Below are 24,440 nucleotides of genomic sequence, written 5' to 3' on the forward strand. Positions count from 1 at the left end.
TGGACTGTATGAAAAGGAGAAAGTGAGCTGAGTACATTCACCACTCTAGTTCCTGACTGCAGCTACAGGGTGATCAGCTGCCTCTAGCTCCCACTACCAAAAATTCCCTGCCGTAACACGCTCTACCCTTGAATTGTGAGCCAAAGAAAACCCTTTCCCCATTAGGTTGTTTTTGCCAGGGTATTTTAGCCATGGGGGGGGGGGGAGAACACAAACATTTCTGGAGAAAGATCTAATCTTTCCAGATTAGGTCCTGATTGTGTTTCCTGAGAGAAGTTCAGGTCTACAGATCTCTGTGGATCTAATTCAGCACTGGAAAAAGATTAGGGTTCAGCTCCACATAACAAAGAAGCATTTGACTTCTGCCAAAGGTTTGGAAATGTGCGTTTATTTTCAAACTCAAGCTACATGACATTCTATGGTTCAACACTAGCACACCTACCTGTGTGAGGCTTAACATTAGGGATTGACAGCCAGTGATAGGTAAGTCCAGGGTCTCCCTTGCTATTCCCTCTTCCAGGTTGTACAAAGGAAACAGACTTCATGGTGGCTAGAGAGTGAGGCTCTTTTTAGGAAGTGAATCAGTGGTGATGCAAACACATCCCTCTGCAATAGAAGGCTGGCAACCAGACTCACAAGGCTAAGCAGAAATGCCAGGTTTCAGAGGCATCTAGAATGGGAACTTCTATTTAATTTTACTGTTATGTCTGGAAACACAAGGCTGGCTTCCAAATCACTGGGCATGTGAGGCAGCAGCTGTAACTGCTTCACGTTATCCTTGTTTTCCTGAAAAAGTGGATCAACACGTATGTTTTTAGTCCTAAATATGGCTATGTCTCAACCGCCCTTACATCTGGACTATTGTGGTTGCTGGTCTAGGCTCAAGGACTCCTGCAGGCTTCAGAGGCCAGTGGTGATGCTGATGCAGTATACACATGCTCTTCTTGACTTTGTCTCACCTAGAACACAGGTGGGAATCTGTGGCCAAATGGATGATGGGGTCACTCAAGTTGGAACTTCTTTTGGTGTGGAGTGGGCTGAGATTAGACATTGACCTCCTAGAATGCTAGTGGCTGTTCCCTCTGCATTTCATCTACACCCTGTGTTTGGCTATATGATGCTTACTAGTTAAATCTCCTTTGGCTGCATCTAGTCCTATGAAAGATACCAGGTAAGCCATCTACCTACGTCTGCAAAATCCCATTGCCTCACTCTGAACCTCGTTACCTTTAATGGCACATCCTTGGGCTCCTCACTTTGTCATGTTCTATCCTCTAAAGGATGCCCCTTCAAAACCAGTGTTTTCAAGTGAGGCCTAGTCTGGGTGAGTTGTGGTGGGGGCATGTCTCTCTAAAAGGAGAGATTGCATGGAGTCTTGTACTTGAACTTGGGAATGGGATTTCTGTAGTCTGGTTTCATTCTTGCTTTCTCAGAGTAAGTAAAGATAGAAGTAAGCTGAAGTTAGGAATAAATCATGACAGGTTTCTCATGGAGATAGGAATGGTCCTGGGGGTGATGGTATTTGTAAACCTCAAAATGTCATGTTCTAGGCTACTCTCCACCTTGAATGATCACTTATTCTTTTAAGCAACATTAAATGATTCTCTCCAAAGTGTTTGCCATGTTAGGTATCTACCCAAGAGATGGTAAGACATAGTATTTAAGGAAAATGAACAGGCAGACAGATGCATAAATGGGTTAGACAGTAGGTACAGGTCAATGATTGAAATTTAACAAGTGCAGGAAGCACTAAGTGGGGCACCACCCATGATGCGGTAAGAATGGGAAGAAGGTCACTGAGGCCTGTAGAGAAGGGTAGCGTTTGTGCTTGGTCTTCAAGAGTGGTGAGAAGAGGACAATGGCAGGAGAGAGATGCTTATGGATTGAAGTACAGTGGGAGGAGTGATTTCATTTGAGAACCATGGCTGGTTTGGATCAGCTGAAGGGCCTGGAAGGCACTCAGCTGGGAGACCAGAGAAGAGTCAGTAAGTAGTACAGTCCCTGGAGCCAGACCACTCTAGTATGAATGATTTACTTACTAGCTATACATGCTTGACAAGTTCTCTCTCTCTCTCTCTCTCTCTCTCTCTCTCTCTCTCTCTCTCTCTGTGTGTGTGTGTGTGTGTGTGAGATTGCTCTGTATGTGCATACTTTTGCATCATTTATGCTTCTGTTTCCTTATTTGACATAGAGAGAGAAATACAATTTCAGATTTTGTTTTTCTTGAGGACTAAATGAATTACTACCAATATAACACTGAGACACTTCTGGCTCACATTAAGTTCTACTTGAGTGTTAGCAACAAAAACAATGAAACAGAAAAGCACCCCACAACAGACGACCCATCTCCAACTGATGAGAGCTGGATGAAGATAACAGCTGAACAGTGTGAGAGATGCCATACTGCAGGCAGGATGAGCTCCTTCGGTTTGATGCCGAACAGGTCCTGGGAAGGACACATTTGGGCAGGAATTACATGAGAATGGCAGCCCTGAGGCGCAAGGCAGAGTGAGAGTCTGGAGTGGAAGGCACACCTTTTCTTACCCAAGGGGTGGGTTAACTGTGTAGGATCACTTTCAAATGCAGCACATAAGCAGGGAACAAACTGTGCAGCTCCAAACTGGCATCTGAAGTGCAATGAAGACATGATTTCTTAGGGTATTCAAACATCTTCAGAGGTGTGGAGGGCTCCCTGTACTGATGCTAGTGACTACTATTCCATACCTAGTGAAAACCAATTGGTTGACACAACATGGATACCAATGAGCAGAGCACGCTTCCAGAGAGTGGGTGTCTGTGCACAAACATGTTGTGTGTTCTGTCCATATGTATAAAGATAAGTTATATATTAACTCACGTCTTCCTGTTTCCCTTCGAGCATGGGGCTACTTTTAGCCTGTGTACTTTTGTGAGCAAGCTTTCCCACTCCAGCAAGAAATGGTGATTCTGAAGGGGAGAGAGAAGGCTAAAGATTGGTCATAGGAAGTGGGAAGACATCCACGCTGTGACTCCAAGTCCCAGGTCTGATCCTTATGGTCAGTACTGGCCATTAAGTACAATTCTTCCTGATTATGAAACATAGGGAGGAAAGGGGGCGTGGAGAACAGGCTTCTCACTGCCCCCTGAATGAAGGGGGTTTGGTTTTCCCAATCCACCTGAGCCAGGGGCAGAACTCTTCCCGTGGGCCAGGGTCCTTGGTGAAAGTCACTTCTTTGTCCACTAGACACTTTCCTGAGCCAGATTTGCTGATCTCCTCAAAGTATCAGGTTACTGTGTATGAGTAGCTTCCATGGAGGCGCTGGGGGTGAAGACAAAGCCTCCTTGTACCCCGATGGGATGGGTGACCACATGTGCACACATGGGCCTGGCACACTCAACTTGGGGGCAGGGTGTTGTGAATGTACTAGAGCAGGGCATAGCTAACGAGTCCGGTGCCCTACTGCTCTGCTGGCTGCTCTTGCTGGAGTCCTGAGCTCCACCAGGAGTCCCGCTGGGCTGCTGAGCAGGTGGACCTCCCAGGGGGCCCATCAGGCTGCTCTGTACAGGCATTATAGGAGCTGTAGAGCCCAAGCACAACACTCAAGACCAGCATTACTGCAGCCATCATCCAGATCACTTGCCAGTGTTGACACAGTTTGGGATACATGACTTGTAGGAAGTGGACCAGTTCTTCAAGTTTGCTGTCGATGAAATATAGATAGAGAGATCAGTATATTGAGCTTATATCTGATGCCCAGACCCACACTTCTCTGTCTGGGGATACCTTCTATGCTGTCTAAGGCAAAGGTTCTTAAGCTCAATATGCAGAGAATCACCTGGCAGATCATATTCAAAATATCCCAGGCCTTCTGAATGAGGGTCCCAGTTAGATCTAAGAGTCCCCGAGTGATTCTGATGCCACTGGTCCATACGGTGGGAGGCTCATGCAGATGTTTGTCAACTTCATTATACCCATCCTCCACTTTGTCCTTCCTTTTCTCTCCACTCTTTCCAAACTGTTCTCTCCCTTCCTCTTTGTCTCTCTCTCCTCTGCATCTCTCTCCTCCACTTTTACCACATTCCCTCTTGTTTATTTCCCAACTTCCTCTCAGCCCATGTGCTCTCTCTCTTCAGTTTAGTAAAAAAGACATTTGATCAGAGTCCCATCCTAGAGGTTTTTGGAGGTATCCTGTGCACTTTAAGCAAGCTAAAATTTTCTTCTGTGTCCGATTCCAACTCTGTGATTTGCAAAGCAAGATTACTGAGGGTTACCAGACCAAAGAGGTGGGGAGAGTGACTGAGGGCTTCCTGTAGACCACATGGCTCACAAAGACACTGTAGTGCTCAGGTCAACTGCTCAGGAAGATGGAACCTTGATAGAGAGTTGGTGGGAAGTAGATGGGTTGCGCTTTCTAAGAAAGGGGCCAGCTCGTTGAAATGCTTGCCTAGGATGCCATGGCCACAGGGGATAGCATCTGGTCCCATGTCTGTGTGGGAACCCAGCAAGCAATTTCAGCTGTATAAGTCATTATATAACTTGGAAATGGATCAATTTCAGCTGTACAAGCTATTTCATGACAGCTTAGTACTTTTGCTTCTAAGGAAAGTCATTGGTTATTTATGCAACTATTGGGAAGGGAGAGATTGGAAAAACAAGCTTCCTTCCTTTTAGCCCTATTTATCTTTAGATCCTACCTAGTGTGATGTAGCTGGAATCCAAAAAGAAATAACTTTTTGTGTATTTTTGTGATCTTTACTTTTGTGCTCCCAAACAGGCTGTGGGTGTGGGATGAAGCTCACTCTAAATATGCACTTATAGATTTTCTTTTTAATTATGTGTCAGGAACAGGGAGTATGCCCACTAGTGCGCAGGTGTCTGTGGAGGCCAGAGGCATCAGATCCTCTGGAACTGGATTTACAGGAGGTTGTGGATTCAGGTCCTCTACAAGAGCAGAATATTCTCTTCATTGCCAAGCCATCTTTCCAGCCCCTTAATCCATCCTCAGTCTACAGAAGAGGCAGTCAAGATCTGGGTACATGATCCTTAAGTGGTCACCCCAGTTTTTAGACTATAAGAGAAACTAGAAACAAAATTAAGCTAGAAATAGAATTTCTTTGGGTCAATTTTTGATGCTAAAGCTTCTGTTCTTGGAGCATTATTGGAAAAGTAAAGGCACCTGCTTAACTATTACTCAAGCCTGTTGAGTACATCTGAGCCAGTGGTGAGAAAAAAGAGCCGGTTTTCTGGTACATATTGTGGATCTCAGCTGTGTTACATAATGATGCTACAGACCACATTAAGAAGGTGTCGGTTGCTCAGCACAAATATACTAGTTCATTACATATAAGAGAGAAGAAACTTACAAGACTTAGAGTTTGATGTTGAAACCAAATAAGGAGCTAGTTGCTGGGCTTACTTAGTTCAATGCTTTTTAATTTAATTTTTTTGATTTATTAAATTTGTGTGTATGAGTGTTTTGCCTGCATGTAAGTGTGTGCACCATGTGCATGTCTGGTTCCTATAAAGGTGAGAAAAAGGCATCAGATCCCTGGAAATGGAGTTAGGATATTTGTGTGCCGTGATGTGTATGCTGGGAACTAAATCTAGGTCCTCTGCAAGAGCAACAAGTACTCAAAACCCCTGGGTCATCTCTCCAGCCCCAGTGTTGTTTAAAAATGTATGAAACAGGGCATAAAATTCTCTCTCTCTCCCTCTCTCTCTCTCTGTGTGTGTGTGTGTGTGCGCGCGAATGCAGATACACACAGGCATGAGTACATGAGTGTACACACCTATGGGTGCACATGGAAGCAGGAAGACCTGTGAGGATGGGGTCTCTCCTTGAATCTGGAGCTCACATTTGCTCAGGTAGTTTGCTAGAAGCCAGCCAGCTGCAGAGATCCTCTTGTCTCTGCCACTCTTGGAGCTGGGGTTACAAAGTGTCCATGGGATGACTGGCTTGCTATTTGAGTGCTGGAATCCAAACTATGGTCCTCATGATTGAGTAGCAAGTGTTCTTAATAGCTGAGCGATTTTTCTAGCCCGTGGAATTTTTGATAACATCGAACTTTGCTTGCTAGTGAGGTGCCAACATTTCACAGGGTACTCATATTCAAGTGAAGGTTCCTGCAAGCAACTCTGGTTCTAAGGAACTCCACAGTGGGCTGAGCATCTTCTGGCATTAAGCATGATGGCTCTTGAGACCAGTCTGGCTTGGGTTATGGGTGAGAGAGGGACTTTGCCCAGTGGATGTTCAGTTTAACATCCTGAGAAGTTCAGATAAAAATCCTGAGAAGATGGGCTGAGCCTAAGAAAGTGAAGATGTACCCCTGTGCTGAAGGCTAAGGACCCTTTGGAGGGTCCTGCTCAGGTTTGGTATCAGTCAGCCGAGGAAGTTATCTCCTCAGAACCTAAACAACGCTAATCAGGCATGAAGGATGGAAATCTGAATGAGGCCTCTAAAGGTTCAGGTGCAGCAAGCAGCCATTGTCCAGAATTGCTCACAAGGTGGGCAGAAAAGGACCAGGCAAAACCTTGCTTCCCCGGACTTTTCATGAGACAGGAGGGAGCTGCCAACTGCCAGAGATGGAGTTAGCTAGATAAGGCCTGTGCTTTGTAAGCCAGGATGTTTATAATCACATGCTTGCTCAGTTCATTTCTCTTTCGTTCTTTTTCTGTGTGTGGAAGTGTTGGAAATTCTAGCCTGTCTTAGATGAATTCAAGGTGCCAAAGGAAGGGCTTGTGTCCAGGCTTGGACTTGACAAAGGGAGCCTGGTGGTCTGCAAAATAAATGCAGATGACCCACAAGAGGAAGGTGAGATGTAAGGAGGACCGATGCAATTGCTTAGAGTCAGGGTTGTGCTTCCATGATTAAACTCAAGGTCCTTTCAACAGAGAGGGTGGTGTAACTGGCACAGGCATGTTCACCTCCAGGAAGCATTTCCCCTGGCACTCTGAGAATGCTCTTTCCTTGACAATGGGGTTGACCCAGGCTGAGTCCCCTCCTGCTGGTGGCATCTTCCACCACTGGGCTCTGTTGATGGCATCTTCCACCACTGGGCTCTGTTGATGGCATCTACAGGCTTGGAAATATAGTTATCATCTTTCTAATCTTCACTTACTACCTTATTCATTACATGTGAGTGGATTCTGGAGCTTGGCAGCTGGAGGCTCAGATTACAGACACTGTGTCAGGGATCAGGGGCAGGTGATCATAAGCTAATGGTTTGGTCTGGAGATGTTCTGGACCCCAGGATGGTTTAGGGTACCTAAAAGAAGATTTCAGTGAAGTGTTCCAAGATTGTTATAACTACATTTGAAAAACAAAACAAAACAAAGCAAAACAAGACTTATGGTTTTGATGTACTAATGGAAATCGTTGGGCAGAATATATGAAATTGAGGCTTTTTTTTTTTTTTTTAAATCTAGGCTGTTGATCTGTTCCTTATATTGATTCTTAGGGATAGTTTATTCTGTCCTTAAACATATTCCTATGTGGGATAGACCTGTCCTATAGCATTGTGACTTTATCATATGGAATACCCTACAACTAGACAAGGTTATTTCTTTTATTGTTGGTCTGGGATGTATCTCAACAGAAGAGTGCTTGCCTACTATTTGCAAGGTCCTGGGTTCAAACACTAGTGCCAATTCTGTTTTGTTTTTAATTTACTGTTCTGTAGGGTAAAGTGAGACCTACAGCTGTCGTGGAACAAGTCATGGGATACAGACTCTTTCTCTGTGTTCCATCCCCTCTTCCACTCCTTAGAAGCAGATATCTTGAAACAGAAAAGATTTTATTTCCAACCTAAAGTGAAGAGACTGTGCAAATGCGAGTGTCTGGTCAACATAGCAGGAACCTGTTAGAGACTGGACTTGGCTACTGAGCTACAGCTCCCTGCCTCCCATGTTCCCTCTGCTTCCCTCTACTGCGCTTGTTTTTGTCCACACCCTCTCTAGGAATTCAGACCAGCTCCTTTGATCTGAACTCAGCTGTGGTTGTGGCTGTGGAATCGCCTGACCACCGCTTGTCTGAGAGTCCACTAAAAGTCCCTCTCCCTTTCTCAGCTCCTAAGAGCCAAGTAATGGCTTTCTGTCCCGCTCATGACCTTTGACCCTTCAGCATTGGCAAATGTGCCATTTCTAGCTTAATTTTCTCCAGTTAGTGCCTTCTTGAGTTTGCTGGCCAATAACTTGGGCCCCAGACCTACTGCCATCTGGGAAAGGCATTTCCATCCATTTGTGCAATTCAACAGTTTAAGTGACTTGAAACCCATTTGGGCTCCAAGTGTAGGCTTCCAACCTGCTTCTCTGAGGCTTCGCTTCCTCCTCAGTCTCTTCTAACTCCACTGGCTCCTCAGGACTCTCTGTCTTCTGTTCTTCCTCCTCCTCCTTCAGGTCTTGAAGTTCTTCGGTCTTCTTTACCACTTCCTGGTATCTGGAGAGCAGCAAGGAACAGCTGAGTCTGGGGGTGGGGTATTCTTGCTTGCTTGAGACCCTGGAGGGGTCGGGGTGGGGGTGGGCTGGGGGAGGGGACTGAAGAACCTCCAGTCATTGCGCACTTCCTGTAGCTCCATACAACAGGAAAAAGCTGGGAAGCTCTGCTGAACCCAATACGACTCGTGTCAGTACCATTTCCCCTCACTCCTCAGCCATCCTTCCTGTTTATGTGACAGTGTGACAAACTGACTGGGGAAAAAATGTGGGACAAGGTCTACTGCTGGTTGTTATCCTACAAAACATTCCCCAGAGATAGGAGTGCACTTTCCCCTGTGGAACCCAAGAGCTTTAACTTTAGGGGGACCTTCATCTCAGGGTGCTGGGGTGTGTTTCAGAAATGTCTGCCCCCCCTCCTGTGAAGCCCTGCAGTGGTGACACACCTTTAGTCCCAGCACTCAAGAGGTAGAAGAGGCAGGTGGATCTCTGTGAGTTTGAGGCCAGAACTCACAGAGCTAGTTTCAGGACAGCCAGGGCTACACAGAGAAAACACATCTCAAAAAACAACAGAAAAACAACAAAGAAGGAAGAAAGGAAGGAAGGAAGGAAGGAAGGAAGGACGGAAGGAAGAACAGATCTGCTCACTTGTCTGACAGCCAGGTGTCTAACTTCATTATTCATTATTTTGGCTAGGATGACCCCACCCACCACTGGGTGACTGCCACACACATATCATGGGGTTCTGTGCCCATGGTAAACTGAACCTCCCTCAGGAGCCATGGGACACTGTGAATTTCTATCTTGGGGAAAGTGGGTTTCTATCTTGAGTCCTGGGCCTTGCAGTGCTCTCTCTCTCCCATGATTGAGCAGGCTCCGATTGCTAATGTAGCTCATTTAGAGATCGGCAAGGGTGAAAATGGTGGGGTAAGGGCAGGAGGGAGGAGCTCTGATTAGCCATTGTCTAAGTACATCCTGTGTCCTGCTTTCTTGACTAAAGAGGCTTTGCGTAGCCCAGGGTAGTGATATGCCTTTAGTCTGAGCACTCAGGAGGCATAGGCAGGCAGAACTGTGTAAGTTTGAGACGAGGCACTGGGCTCTGGGCCCATTGATTGCCTCCCCCAAACTCCTCAGAAGCAAGCCAGAGTGTGGGAAGCTCCCTTCTGAGACCTGCCAGGCCCCCTTGCAAGGTGGCATGGTCTGACTCACCCTTTGTTGTAGGCTTCTTCCTCTGCCCTGGCCTTGGTCTCCTGGCTCGTGTCCTCCAGGCAGCTTGGGAGTGGCACGGGGGCACAAGCTTCACAGTCAGCCTCTGCATTTGTCTTTCCACTAGTGAGAGGAGGGAAGTACAGGGCATCATTGCACGGAGAAATTGCACGTCTACAGACAGAACCGTGTTTTTGGCCTGGTTTCTGATTCAAAGAGGGAACTCGGGCTCCTTCACTGGCTTTGGAGTTTTTAAATATCTACCTTGAGACAAGATTTTATAAAGACCTGCTCCATGATTCTTCCCCAGCCCACTGAGGAGGCAGATACTACAACAGCTCCCTTAGCCCAATCCCTTAGCCACATCCAACTTTATTCTTATTTTAGGAAGTGCTGTGAGTGGACAGGCAAGTGTCACAGACAGCAGACCCCTGCCATGAAGAGGCGACTGAAGAGTCCTAGTTCCTTCCTTTCTCACAGCCTGTGTCTATGACTTTCATTTATTCTTTCAACTGGGCATTGAGTGTGATAATGTTATACATACAAGGCAGTGTGGAATTGTGAAGAGCAAAAGATAAACCTCTTTTTTTGTTGATGTAGCGTTTTGTAGAAAGAAAAAGCAGTCATATTAATTATGAATTATAATATTTGCAAAAAGAACTATTCAGTGACAGAAAATGAAAAGGAGAGGGTGAGTAGTTAAAAGAGGGTGAATAGTTAAAAAAATAAAAATAAAAGGCCTCTCTGAGGTGCTGAAACAGAACCCTAGCCTCAAAGATGAGATATGCATACAAAGATCATCTGAGGCGAGGATGGGGATTTATAGACTTGGAGATGCAATGGATGCTGGAAGACCTGAGCAGGAGCTAAATTTTGAGCAGAATAAACTGTCATGCTCATGAGGTGTCCAAGAAGAAATGTTGGGTGGTCAGCTGAGGATGCCCAAGTGATCACTTGATGTTGTAAGAATATAAAGGATGGATGATGGCCTAAGGATAGATCATGAGGAAAGAAGGGCAGAGATCTCAGGACCAAGCCCCAGCTACCTTCAGACTCACCTGTGGAGGAGGAAGACAAGGATGAAAAGACAGAGAAACAGAGAAGTAGGTGCAATCCAGAAGCAGGTGGAGGCTTGAGAGGCAGGGAGAAAGGGCTCACTGTATTTTACTGTGCCTTCTGAAAGTTTGTGTACCTGGTGGGATTTGATAATACAAGGGTCACATGGAGCCTTGAGGTAATGATGACTAAGCTTGTCAAGGAAGGGGAAGTGAGAAAGGCACAGCCATGATTGGGCTGGGAAGGGGAACAGGGAGTGCACTGGCAGGACTGCTCAGCTGAATACATGGGCCAAGGGCTGCAAGCATATTCAGACACAGGTAGAAAGGGCCCAGTGGAGGCGATGAGAGAAGATGGCCAAAGGGACAGCACCTTTGACTAAAGGAACCCTTAAAAAGTAAGAGAAAGCTCTCCTTGATTGGACAAATAGTAGAAGAGAAGGACAATGAGTTGGGGTCCTGATGAACAAAGATGAGCAGGCTCCTACCCAAAAGGCAAAGCTCTTTGTAAGAACAAGGCCAGGTCTTTTACTGAGAGTGAGAGCAGAGGATCTGAGAAGGCTGAGAAGCAGCAGAAAGTACAAGCATCATGTGGGAAAGTAGAAAAACAGGCTCACTAATGCATCACCTCAGGATGGCTGGGAGTGCTTGGAGCCCTTCAAATGTATGAGTGCACCACAACTTCAAAGGAAGCAACCTGGCAACCTAATATGATGGATTCTGCAGCCACCTTGGTGCCCCTAATCTGACTGGGAGTGGTGACATCATGGAGGAGCCCAGAAACAAGACCACTCCAGGCTGAACCTTTTAGTAGGAAGCTAGGGGGTCACCGCTGCTTTTCCTTAGACAGAGTCCAAACCTTCAGCTTGCTCCCTACTCTTAGCATCCATTTCCTATGTGGTAGCTTTCCCTCAGACCTTAAAAATATGTTTTCATTAGGTTAAAAACCAAACCCCATTGTGAGCAAGAAAGAGAATGCTCTAAAAATACCAGCTATTCATAACATTGTTCCTCCTGCAAATTATACTCTCCACTCCCTTCCCAATGACCTTAGCCTAATGTGCACTTTCCTATTTGTCCAATGACTGGAGCAAGCGAAGAAAAACACAACTAGAGTCAAGGGTGGGGACAGCCATTATCTCACGAAGTGTATTTATATATTAGGAGGGAAATATGGTCACCACACTTTTACTTTCTTTTTTCCATAGCTGCCCACATTTAGAGGGTCCTTAAAGCTAAACAAATATGAAGAGAACGTACCTGAGATGGACCTGGTTCAAACCCCAACACTCCAGGCTCAGAAACCTTAAATAGTAGCCTGAGGCTTTGAAATCTTGTAACCCCCTTGCCTGGCAGCAATGAGGATATCCTAATGGAAAAGACACCTGTGGCCTCCCCTTAGCTAACAGACTATCAGAACAATGTACCCTAAGAAATTGAGATCTCTTCAGGAATCTCATGCCAGTAGAAGCCGAGGCCAACTAGAGGGGAAATTTGTCTCCCAAAAAGAGCCTTGTAGCTTGCCAGATCAACTTGCAGGACAGACTGGAGCTTAGAGTGTGCGGGTGGGGCCAAGGATGGGAGGGACCACACCTTGACCAGAACTATCTACTTATGCTTATGTCTGGCTCTCTACTTAAGCCCAACCCTCCCCACTGTCGAAAATAAAGATGTATTGGGTAGAGGGTCACTGGATCTCTTTGGTTTTCTTCCCAATATAACCATATTGAATAAATCTTTTCTGCTTTCTACTATTAATTTGGCCATTTTAATTGGCTGGTGGGGCTATGACCTTAACTCCAGTAATAATTAGTGTGGGGGAGGGCTCAAATTTGGCCCTGTTGCAGGTTGATGCTGACCCATGCTTTAACTGTACTATCTACTGTCCTTGTGGGGCATTCCTTCCCAGCAGCTAAGAAACACAAGCTTACTACCTGCCTACATTCTCATTACTGATGTTGATTGCTCACTTTGGCCCACTAGCTTCATGTAAAGATGAGCTGTCTTCCTTGGTCCCTGCTTCAGTTCTCTTCTGGGCCTTTGAGTGGCGTGGAAGGCCCAAGGCATCTGCTGAATGAAGCTATCCCCACCACATTCCCATAGCCAGCAATGCTCCATAGACTTCTTCAAGTATGAGAGGTTTCGAAGCCCTCGGTTTACCATCAAGCAGGATGCTGGGATTGGAAGTGGGACATATATAGTAATATGTAAGTTTTGTGGTTATTTTCTGGCTTCTAGACCAAATTTGGAGTTCCCTAAATATCTTCAAGTACCTGGAACTTTCTCCTCGTGCACCCCTAAGATTCAGATCAAATCCTTCTCCCCTGTGAGACTTTTGCTGATTTGCTACTGTCTCCCAGGCCAACTGGCTAAATAAAGTGGATCTGTCACCTCACCTCCATAATGGTCTCCCACCTGCCCATCCCTCCCTCTGATCATGAGCACATGGTGAGGGCTGTGTTTGCAAGGTGCCTGGTGCAGACTCGAGTGCTTTAATTACTCCAGCTTCACAGCCACTTGTCTAACCCCTGCTAGTGAAATGAACAGATCCTATCTGTAAATGAGGATTTCCTGAGAACCTAGAATTTGGCTTGGGATAAGAGAATCTGTATTCATCTCAGTAGACCAGAGCTGGGCACAATCTGTGCTCATCCCAGGGATCGCTGGGTGGATTGTGGCAACATGCCTTCTTTCTGGAATGATTCATTAAACTGTGGCTGTGTTTATCACTGTGCTCAGCTCTCAGTCACATGAGTTCTGTTTGTTCAAAGTAAACTGTTGGCCAAGCTGGTTATCAGTACATTGGTGAGCAGCATTTGAAAGTGACTTCAAGCATTTCCAAAGGGCAGATCTTGCCTCTTGGACTTATCAGTGTTGCTAAATCATCCCAATTCAGTGATTTCTTTTGATAAGCCCATCCCAGAGGATCTCAGCTATGAGGCCTTCCTTATCCCCTTGCATCCAGTCCCAAATTCTTGGGTGATAAATTATTCTGGGATATAATTTTCTACAGAATACAACCAATAAGGGGATAGATTGTTTGCTGTTCAAATGTAATGACCCTGGCTGCTTCAAAAGCATAGAAAACAGTGATTTTATAGACAATAGCTAACACTGCACTGTGACACATCAGCCTCATGGCCTATCCATAACAATAATCCCCTAAAACTCCCACATCCGGGCTTTGCTGATGCTTTAGTGAGTGGCCCTGCACACACCCTCTCATACCCCGCTGTCCTGCTCTCCATGCTCATCCGATCACCGGGTCCTCCTGCAAAGAATTCCCTTTCCCACCCTTTACTCTGTAGTTCCTCTGAATGGCCTCTGTTCTGTTAGGAGGTTAAGAGCATGAGCCAGGCCATCTTCTAGCTGTGTAAGCTCAGGGAGCATATCTCCCGGCATCATCTTCCTCAGACAGAGATGTTAATAATATATCCACCTTATGAAGTCCCTGGCAGAATTAACAAGGAACAGACAGCAATTAGGGGGAAAGGTGCCTGGCATACAAGGAATAAGTTTTAACTAAAAACAACAATTGTCATCACTACCATCATGGCCATCATCTTTCTTTGAATTCACCACTACCTTGGAATGCTGTCAACCTCCTATTCACCTAGTTGAGGATAAAACCTTTAGGCTTAACTTTAAAAGCAGATTCCTAAGTGGAAACATTTTCTGAGCCCCACCCCATCTTACACTCACACAGGGTTAGGGGCACATTTTCTCATGTGTTGGTCCCTTAGCAACGTGCACTTCCTTATGACAACATTCATCACACTATGGAAAAATAGGCTGCTTCCTGTCTGATTTTCCCACAGGCTAGCACTCCTTGAGAGCATTCCATGGGACTGACCCTGCGAGCACTTGTCAAAAGAAGGAAAGAGGAAAAGACCACAGGCATACAGCTCTCCCTATGTGTACCTTTAAGAATAACTAAAAACTATTCTCTGGCCATTTGTTTAAATCTATACATTTCTAGACTTGTGTCCAGTTGAATATTGTTTTGTTATGAAATGGCCTACAAGAGCAAGACTGGGAGCTCTTTAAGCTCACATGGGACAGACAGCACAGTCAGCAGCTCTGTGCTATGGACTGGCCATGGGCTACTTGATCGTCCTATCACATGTCTAGCTAGTTCCATTCCTTATGTAGAACACTTAGGAAATGGGGAATCATTTAACACAAAGCTCAATACAACTGCAAATATCTGATAAATTATAACACATTATTTCTCTTCAATAATGTGACTAGGCTAACAGGAATTGGTACATCTATATATAAACAGAGAGGACATGAATTAATTTTCACTTGAAAATTGTTTCATTATTGACCACTTGGGAGTTTATGATGCTTCTGGGTCTGCGCATTTAGAGGAAAAATCAGTTAATATCTTGTATAAGTCCACGGGAAGGAGCTGCTATTGTTTGGAGTCTCTGGGGTCCCTCCTTCCTTTAGACCTCCCTCCCCTCTTTGCAGTCATCTTTATTTGGAAATATTTCCAGCTGGTGAGTCAGCCACAGTATACTCATGACTGATAACAATTTCTAACTAGCCTAGGAGGGAGCTACAAACTCATCCTGGGAACCTCTGGCTTGACTCTGAGTTTCACTTTGACCTTTTAGCTCTTGGTTCTAAACCTGTGAAAGGTGCTACCATCCCTGATCCTCACTCACTGATACTGAAGATTTGGGGCTGTCCCTCAGATTCTCTTGCAGAGGACATCTTGAATTCTGACATGAGCTCTCAGCTGGCCTGAACGTTAGTTCTGAGAGTCTATAAAGAACAGCTGGAACCTAGATCTGCCTTGGCTGAGTCTGTCTGTAGACCTAGAGCACTTTAATGTAAGTGCTCTGGAATGGGCTGATGAGCTCAAAGTGAAGGCTGACAGAACTTCGGAGACTCTAAGTGATCATTTCTAGGTAGATTCAGAGGCCATGAGTTAGGCATTGTGGATCTATGTGGTAAGATTGTGTAGACTTAGATACTTGTGTTTGGTGACTAATTTGTCATCTCTTGACAGTTTTCCTGGAGTGATCAAGAATCGAGAAAAAGGAAGAGGATACACCTCATGATGAAAAGGGCAAATATGCTGGTAGGTAACAAAGGAGGTAAATACTGGGCAAATATTGATAGTAACCAGAGGGGTCTTGAGTGAGAACTTGGCAGTCACACACTGAGAGTAAGGAATATCTGAATGGACAGAGGGCCCAGCAGTCACATTCCCTCAGATAACACAAGGCCTAGTAACAGCAACAGAAAATGGACTAAAGCTGCTTCAAGGCAAAGAAAGAAACCAGGTCTGTGCTCCACCAGCTGAGGGAAGAAGTGGCAGCTGTGATTCAAATGTTTTTCAAGAGGCAAATGAAAACAGTTAAAAAACTAAGCTATATACACTCCCCCTTCCCCAGCTCCCTCTCCCCCATCTCACCCCCCACCCCACAGGTGCAGAAGAACAGCCTTAACACTCTGGCTGTAAACTGCATAGGTGCCTGGGAGAGCCAGGCCCAGGAGACCCTCAGCTCTGGAGCCAATATGTATCTTCCTTCCCACCTCTTGACAGAAAGATTTAAAAGGAAGAAAGCAATTTACCCTTCCCAAAGTCACCATGTTTCGGGGACCATCTCCCCCTTTCCAGGATAGTTTAAACCCATATAATGATTCCATACCCAAATGGAAGAAATGTATTCATCTTCCTCTAGTCTTGTCTAGGGTTCTGGGGACTAGCAGCTATTTGCTACAGGCCTGATGATGGCATCAAAATGAAGTGGCCGAAGTGAAAGGAGCCACAGAGAGCTGGCATCCTGCCACACTGGAGCAGCCTACCCTGGACTCGTTATCTAAGCCCTGTTGAATTAGAGCTTGTTTTGTCTCCATAGCCCCAGAGAACCCCAACTAATGAGGTGGCTTTCTCCCTCTCAGAGGGTCTTAGGCAGCACGTACTTGGCCTCAGCAATAGTATCTTCCTGATCCAAGAATTTTACAAAGTATCTAAAATCTTTGTGGGTCTCAGAGAACTATTCATTTCTCCTAGAACTTGATTTTCTTTCTATTTCATTTTTGGGTTGAGGATTAAAGAAAGGGTTTCCCCCCAAGGATCCCCAATATTAAGTGGAAAATAGAGAAACTTACTTTTCCAAAAGTGCAGGCAGCACTGGGGGGACAGATGTGTTGCCTTTTCCATTGGGCGATTCAGACTGGATGGAAACAGGAGCCAGAACTGAGGATGAATGATGAAGGAAGCAGCCAGGGCTGCTGGGCTTCAAGTGATGCTGTAGAGGGCTGCCCTGTTGCTGTCCCTTCTCTCTCCATCCTTCTCCACCCCCCCCCCCACTGCTTTGCAATATGCATTCTGAGGCTCCATTCCAACAGGGAGCCTTCATTTTTCCTGTCCACTTTCCTGAGTACTGTTAGACCTCCTGCCAAATGTGGGTCTGCTCCCACAGGTGCTGTTCCAGATGCCTGGTGTTACAATGTTCTCAAGCTGGCAGACATTTCTGTACAGCTTACCTGGCCCCCTGTGCTGCTCTTTGCTGCAGCAGCCATTGTTAAAGCATACACTTTCAGTTCTGTGCCTACACTAGGATCACCCAGATTTGGGTAAACAGTGCAGAAGTGTTCCAGCGTTTTGGGGTGGGATCTGATCACAATCAGAATGTTTTCAATGCAGCCTTTATGATTTAAAAAGAAAAATAGTTATCATTGTCAACCACTTTCTAAAGATTTACATTCTGAAACCATAGTTCTATTAAAAAGACCTGTTGCTAACTAACCTTTTCTAGTCTCTTAAATTAATTTTTCAGTTTAAAAATTTTTTATTTTATGTGCAATGAATGCTTGCCTGAATGTATGTCTGTGCACTGTAAACTTGCATTGCATGTGAAGGCCATAACAGTGTACTAGATATCCTGGGCCTGGAATTACAGATGGTTGCGAGCTACCATGTGGGTGCTGGGAATTGAACTTGGGTCCTTTGGAAGAGAAGCCAGTGTTCTAAACTGCTGAGCCATCTTTCCAGGTCCTTAAGGTTTCTTTGTTTCAGTGATTTTGGAGTTTAAGTTCATTTCACAGACAAAACACAAGGTAAAAGAAACTTAAGTGTTTGCTAGCTATGGGTATAGTGGAGATTGAAGCGACTTGGCTGATTTCTTGCACACTGAATGTCTCTCTGTAGCCCTGGGCTAGTGTGCACAACGATTAGAGAAACCACTGGAGAAAGATGTTTCAAAGTTTTAGAAACAAGCCACTAGATCCACAAAGACCCTAGGTATAGAAAAGATTTTCTTATATATAGAAATTGCCTTCATCTAGAATGAAACAGACATTTTTTTTCCTCTGCCTTTCTTTTTATACCCTATAGAAATATAAAAATTAAAGAAGAAAATTAAAGTGATCTGTTTAATCAATGTCCATAAATAACCATTATTGTGATGGTTAATTTTTAATTATTAACTTGCCACAGCAGAGAGTCACCTAGAAAGACAGCCCCAATTGAGAGATTGTCTAGATGAGCTTGGCCTATGGTCATGCCCATGGGGAATTGCCAACTAAAGCAGGAAGGACCAGGCTGTCGTGGGTGTAGGAAGACCCAGCTGTGGTCTGTGGACGTAATGGCTGAGTTTCTGCCTTGATATACACTTAATAATGGACTATAACCTGAACTTGTAAGCCAAATAAACCCTTTCTTCCCTCACTTCTTTTTGTCAGGATATTTTATCACAACAGAAATGAACCTAGAACAATGATTAAATTTGAAAGGATTTCTTCCATAGTTTTTTCTATGTTCTACCCAGAGACACCATTTTTAAAAGTATAAAACAGGAGTCCGGAGAGACAGCTCAACAGTTAAGAGTGCTTCACCTTCCAGAGGCCCTGGATTCAATTCTCGGCACCCACATGGCAGCTCACAACCATCTGAACTCCAGTTCCAAGACTTCTGACACCAACATACAGACATACATGCAGGCAAAACACTAATGAACATAACATAATATAACATGAAAATTATATATATATATATATATAGTACAAAACAGAATTATATACATCGACTCCAACGTATATGTTTGTTATACATAGAAACTGCTTTTTCTTCATAATAAATCATGGGTGATATTCTATAGAATTTTTTATGATGCTATCCACAATTTGCTTGCCAATCTCCTGTTGATAAGCAGTGGGTTACCCTCAGGGTTTCATCACTATAAACAAGGCTGCAATGAGTTAAAACAGAATGAGATTAAGTTCATGGACCAGACTCTGCAGTCAGAGCCTTGCTTCAGATCTAGCTGACACAACCCACTGTAAAGTTTGCTTGTTTTTTGTTGTTTGCTTTTGGTTTTTTTTCATTTGTTTGTTTTGTTTTTTAAAACATCCCCTCTTTAAAGAATTGTGGTTTCTGTTCAAAGGGGTGGCTGCTTTTGAGGTACACCTCCTGAGCCATCTGGGCTTTGGTTGAGAGCCCAGAGACAGAGTCTCAGAACAGTGGCAAGGTTTACACTGGGTTGCTTTGTGTACCTCCATCCATATTCTCTGCTGGAAATTTCCTGCTCCTGCTGACCCTGTCCCCATCTGAATATGAGGGAAATGTAGAAAAGGACAGAAAGCAGGCGACATCATACTCACCAGAGCTGGTAGGGAGGGGATGGGTGATGAGCTGGAGGCTTGGCCAGGAAGGTTCAGGGCATTAAACTTGGGAACCACAGCAACACTGACCCTCCGGCGGGGCATGTTCTATGGGAAGAGAAGCGATTCAGGCCTCCTGTCTTGGGAATAACAACAGTCATAGTTCTGAGGGTATTGGAAAGGCTTGCTAGTTTTTAACATTCAGTTGATAATTTGGTTTGGAGGTGGTGATTGTGTTAGGAATCAGCATGGAAAGAGTGAACCAAAGTTGACCCAACTTTTCTGTTGATCATGAGTGGTCTCTCAATACATCTCCATTTTACATTTTGAGACCCCCATTCTCTGAGTAGCATGCTAGATAGTGTGCAAAAACTGCCCATGGCAAAGCCAAGGTGTATACATCAAATGCATTGTCAGCAAGACTACAAGTGAGCAAGAAAGATGGGGTGTCAGAGGCCATGTGAACAAGTGTGAATACCCTGATGGAACCCATAGGCCCAAGAGTGAATGAGCTCTTGAGTGACCATGAAACTGTCATGCTTCTTCTGGGAGTCCTGGGATTCCCTAACCATGCATACCTTGCCCATCGTGAGGGACATAGATCGCGCCGTGCGGGGGACCCCATCCTCTATAGTAGGAAAGAACAGAAGAAAACGGGTGTGAGTTTCAGGTTGGTGTCCAATAGGACACAGACAGGCAGAAATTAAATCAAGCTACCTGTGGGTTTTAGCTGGCTTTGCAGGGATGGCTCAGAGTCCTGGACATTAGGGATCTCGGCGCTTCACCCTCTAAGATTATCTGCAGTAAAGGGACCCTCTTGATAAAATGTTTATTCTGACTCTACTGGACACTATGAAGATCCCCAGCCGTGGGCTTCATTTGACACCACTGTAGCCTCTGGGATCACCCAAGGAGGTGTGTGAACAGACCTAAGTAAGCTTGAAGCATAGGGACTCATTCCATGTTCACTCAAAGGATGGGCGGTTGGAAACACTATATACAAGAAAGATTTGATGTTCAGAATGAAAATTTGCTAACTGAAGTAGTCTCAATGTGCTACCTACACAGCACAAGGGAGCTACCACTTAAGACCTTTTTCTCCTTAGAAATGTATATTAAATGGCCCAATTTATATTCAGATATATATCATATCTGTATGAGTGCTGGATACATGAAAAACATTTTTATTTTTTGAAAGTGTAAATTTTGTTCTTTTGAATCTATTTCCAAATATGATTTATCTAAAAATTACCAGAAAATATCTTCAAGTTCAGTTGAATTTGATTCAGTCTTACAAACATCCTGGAGTCCATATGTCTGTCTGTCCTCCATAGTCCCATATTTTATGTATGGCCCTTGAAAACCACATAGCTGTGTGCTTTATTTCAATCTGAGGATCTTTGTCAACCAACAGCTTTACATTGTCTATAATTCTTGTGATTATTAACACATTTATATTTATTTCTACATCTCATTATCTATATTTTATTTAGCCTGATTTATTTCTATTTTTTCCCATTCTAAACATCAGTTGAGAAATTATTCACTCTAGTTCTAATCTTTGAGACATGGCTTTAACTTCTGATATTATTTGTCTTTAAATTTAAAATTAATCAAGATCTCCAGTTTTCCTAAATAGAGCTCAAAGCAATACCTCTCTCCAACCTTAATCATTTTTATGTCACCTTGTGTATCCCCAAGTTATGCAGTATTCATCCTGTTTATTGGCTCATTCACGTGCTTATGATCATCCTTGATTACCATCCTTTTTTGCATCCTACTGAATTGTGCACCATTCCATCCCCATCCCAGTACATTCTCTAATTGTTCTTTCAGCAAGGACATATGAAGGGACCTTCTCTTATTACAGCTTTTCCTAGCCCTCAGCCTTGCATGACCACCCATTTATTTCCCCTTAGTTTTTTTAGGGGAAAGACCACTACCTTCTAGTGCTATTGTTGCCTGAGAATTGTTGTCTACTTGCAAGTTTTCTTCTCGTCATTTTAAAATTTTTCTTTCCCTTTTCTATTTGTGTGTGTGTGTGTGTGTGTGTGTGTGTGTGTGAGAGAGAGAGAGAGAGAGAGAGAGGGAGGGAGAGGGGGGGCATACATGTGCATCACACATATGTGTGCACGCTCATACATGCCAGGGGTCAACATTGAACATCTTTTTCTATCTCTGTTGACCCTTTATTTTTAAGATAAGATTTCTCACTGAAGCTGGATCTTGATGTTTCAGCTAGAGTGGCTGACCAGAGAGGTCCTGGGATTTGCCTGTCTCCATTTCCTCAGCACTGGAGTTACAGGTGTGTCACCATACTTGAGTTTTGTGTGGGTGCTGGGGGTCCAAACTCAGATCCTCATGCTTGCACAGCAAGGGCTCTACTCACTGAGCCATCTCTCCACTTCTTATTTTATTTTTTTTTTTTTTTGACATTTCCATTTCATGTGTATTTTTTTTTCCATAGACTTCACTATACTACTGAATTGAGGAATTTGTGTCTTTCTTTAGCTATGGAAGATGCTAGGCTTTTTTCTCTGAAGGTTTTATGTGCCTTACTTCCCCCTTAGGGACTGCAGGGCTAATGGACTGTAGGCTCTTCTCCACATCCTGTGTCCCAGAACCTTCTTTCATATTTTAATCACTGTATCCATTTCAACTTCACTTTAGATAACGATCTCAAATCCCCCAGACAAGATGAACAGGCTACTATTCTAGGAGACAGGTATCCATCAGATCTGGAGGAGGAAAACCAGAGCCACGTGCAGGCTAGTTCTTATGGGGTTCACCACAAAGCTCTCCACAATGCCTGGTCTATTGTCTAAGGGATGGAAAATAAGATGGGGTGGGGAGGAGGAGCTCAGTACTAAAAGACCCCCTCTACCATGACTACCACACCCCCCCCACACACCTACCAAGTCTCCCTTATACCTGACTTCCCCTTTTGAGGAGTTCTAATATATATATATTTATGAGGGCTTTTGTTAGTTCGTTTGTTTTTTTCAATACAAGGTTTCTCTGTAGCTTTGGAGCCTATGCTGGAACTTGCTGTGTAGACCAGGCTAGCCTTGAAGTCACAGACATCCATCTGTCTCTGCCTCCCGGGAGCTAGGATTAAAGGTGTGCACCACCACCACCCGGCTTGATCTTGTGTTTTCAGTCAGCTTTTTCTTGTCTACACTGATTTTAAAATTCTAATTACTATTTGGTGTCCTTAGGGTGTAATCTTATATTTGGTGGATCTAGTGATTGTTTTCCAAGTGGACTGTTTCACTGTGTATTTTTCACTGTGAACTTGTCTTCATCCATGCCCTGTGGAGGATTTTGTGTGTCCTGCTGCAGGGCGTGCCTCTCTGTGGGGGCTGACTTTATTCCTGGAGACAGACAGTATCCTGCCGTCCTTTCAGATTATCCACAGACTGCACCACTGTTGTTACTCATGCACTTTTCCTAGGAGGAAGGAGAGAAGAGTTTGTATCCACCCAGGGTACAGGGGGAAACAGGCAAGCTTCTGTTTTTGCTTCTCTGCTGGCTGGTGGGTGAGAGTTCTTATTCCTTGTATAGATCTACCTCAAGGCAGTCCCTAGAAGGCCTTTGCTCTCCACACAAAGCACAGCGTCTGCTCTGCCAAGGGCTCAAAGGCTGCTCTCAGAGAGTACTGAAGGCAAACACTTAGTTCCAGATAACAGGGTGGCTCTGTCCCCAGCAAGCCACAGGGTCAGCGTGGTTTCAGTTCTCTTCTTGTTTCTGGCTATTTCCATTTCCTTTCTTGTGGGCTCAGCTGTTCTTTTAGACGACTTGTTTTATTTTGTCCAGCAGGAAGCTGTAAGCACTTCAGTTAAAGGATTTTGAAGTTTTCTGGTCACCCCAAGGAACAGAACCAGAAAACATCTAATAAATGAGAGTTCAAATACATTAACAAATTCCAGTCTTGCTGGTGGGATAATCAGAGGATTCACAAAACAGATGTAAAAGTGCCTAACAAATGCATGGAAAAACATCTAACTATGAATTAAAACTATGAGGTAAAACCATAAACATGTTCCAGATGAAAGAACAAGTTTGGTGCTCAGTGTACAATGAGTCAAGCATTGTAACCCACTAAATGACTGTGCCAATGGATTACTTGAAAATAAGTCATTTATAAGCATTTCTTTACCCTAATCTAGCAATGTTTTATTTCATTAGATTTTTAGTTAGCAAGCTGAGTGTGTTTTATTATGGCATTTTCATATGTGCATGTCATTGTTCTAGGCTCACATCTGCCTACCTCACTGTCTTCCCTGTCCCTTGCCCGCTGGTCTCCTTACCCCCTTATTCAGCTAGTATTTATATTTCTAGAAGTCTATTTAAAAAATCCAAAATATTGATAATCCTGCTGAATGTTCAAAAGATTTATTTTGAGACAGCATTTCTTTGGTAGCCTTGGCTGTCCTAGAACTCACTCTATACACCAGGCTAGCCTCAAATTCACAGAGATCCAGCCACCTCAGGGTCCCAAGTGCTGGGATTAAAGAATGTGCCACCACCACCTGACTCCAAAAAATGAGCAACTTATTTTTTAACCAGGGGATATTAGATTTCATTATAGTCTTCAAAGTCTCAGCATAGACAGAAATCATGTAAAGACTTTCTAGAAGCACACAGTTAGAGAATGGCCATGGCACATCGCACAGACATACCCTTAGACACACAGATTCACTAGTCCTAGACTCTCCACAGCAGCCACAGTGGCATCAAATATCTCCAACCTTTATCCTTTGGTTAAGAATTGCTCTTGAGTCTCTTTCTTTTGCTAGCATTTTCTCAGGCCCCAGACTGGATTGTGGAACTCTACAGAGTCTAGCTCACTCCAGAAATCTGTATTTCTCTGTGGGTAGATGCACCTGTTTGGGTGCTTATGTGCAGTGTATGTGAGGGAGTGTGTGCATATAGAAGTCAGAGTGTCTCACTGAGCCAGGAGCTCACCAATTTGCTAGATTAGCTAGTCAACAGGCTTTGGGAATCTACTTGTCTCTTCCTCTCCGACACTGGGGTTACAGATCAGTATAGCTGCATCCAGCCTTTTCACATGGCAGCCGAGTATCTGAATTTAGGTCTTCATGCCTGCATGGAAAGCACTTCACCCACTGAGCCATCTCCCCAGC

At 44.3% G+C, this 24,440-nt stretch overlaps 1 protein-coding gene across 1 annotated transcript in view; it reads right to left on the reverse strand.

Annotated features, from left to right (window-relative positions):
- Positions 1-368: 368 nt before the first annotated feature.
- Irag1 (inositol 1,4,5-triphosphate receptor associated 1) overlaps positions 369-24,440 on the reverse strand; it is a 69,708-nt gene continuing 45,636 nt past the window's right edge. Inside the window, 6 exon segments of the mRNA XM_051192688.1 lie at positions 369-3,680; positions 8,280-8,414; positions 9,620-9,739; positions 16,801-16,865; positions 19,294-19,401; positions 19,872-19,921. Coding sequence (XP_051048645.1) covers positions 3,437-3,680; positions 8,280-8,414; positions 9,620-9,739; positions 16,801-16,865; positions 19,294-19,401; positions 19,872-19,921 — 722 coding nt within the window. The 3' untranslated portion in view covers positions 369-3,436.

The sequence above is a fragment of the Phodopus roborovskii genome, unplaced genomic scaffold (assembly GCF_943737965.1).
Source record: "Phodopus roborovskii unplaced genomic scaffold, PHOROB, whole genome shotgun sequence".
NCBI lineage: Eukaryota > Metazoa > Chordata > Mammalia > Rodentia > Cricetidae > Phodopus > Phodopus roborovskii.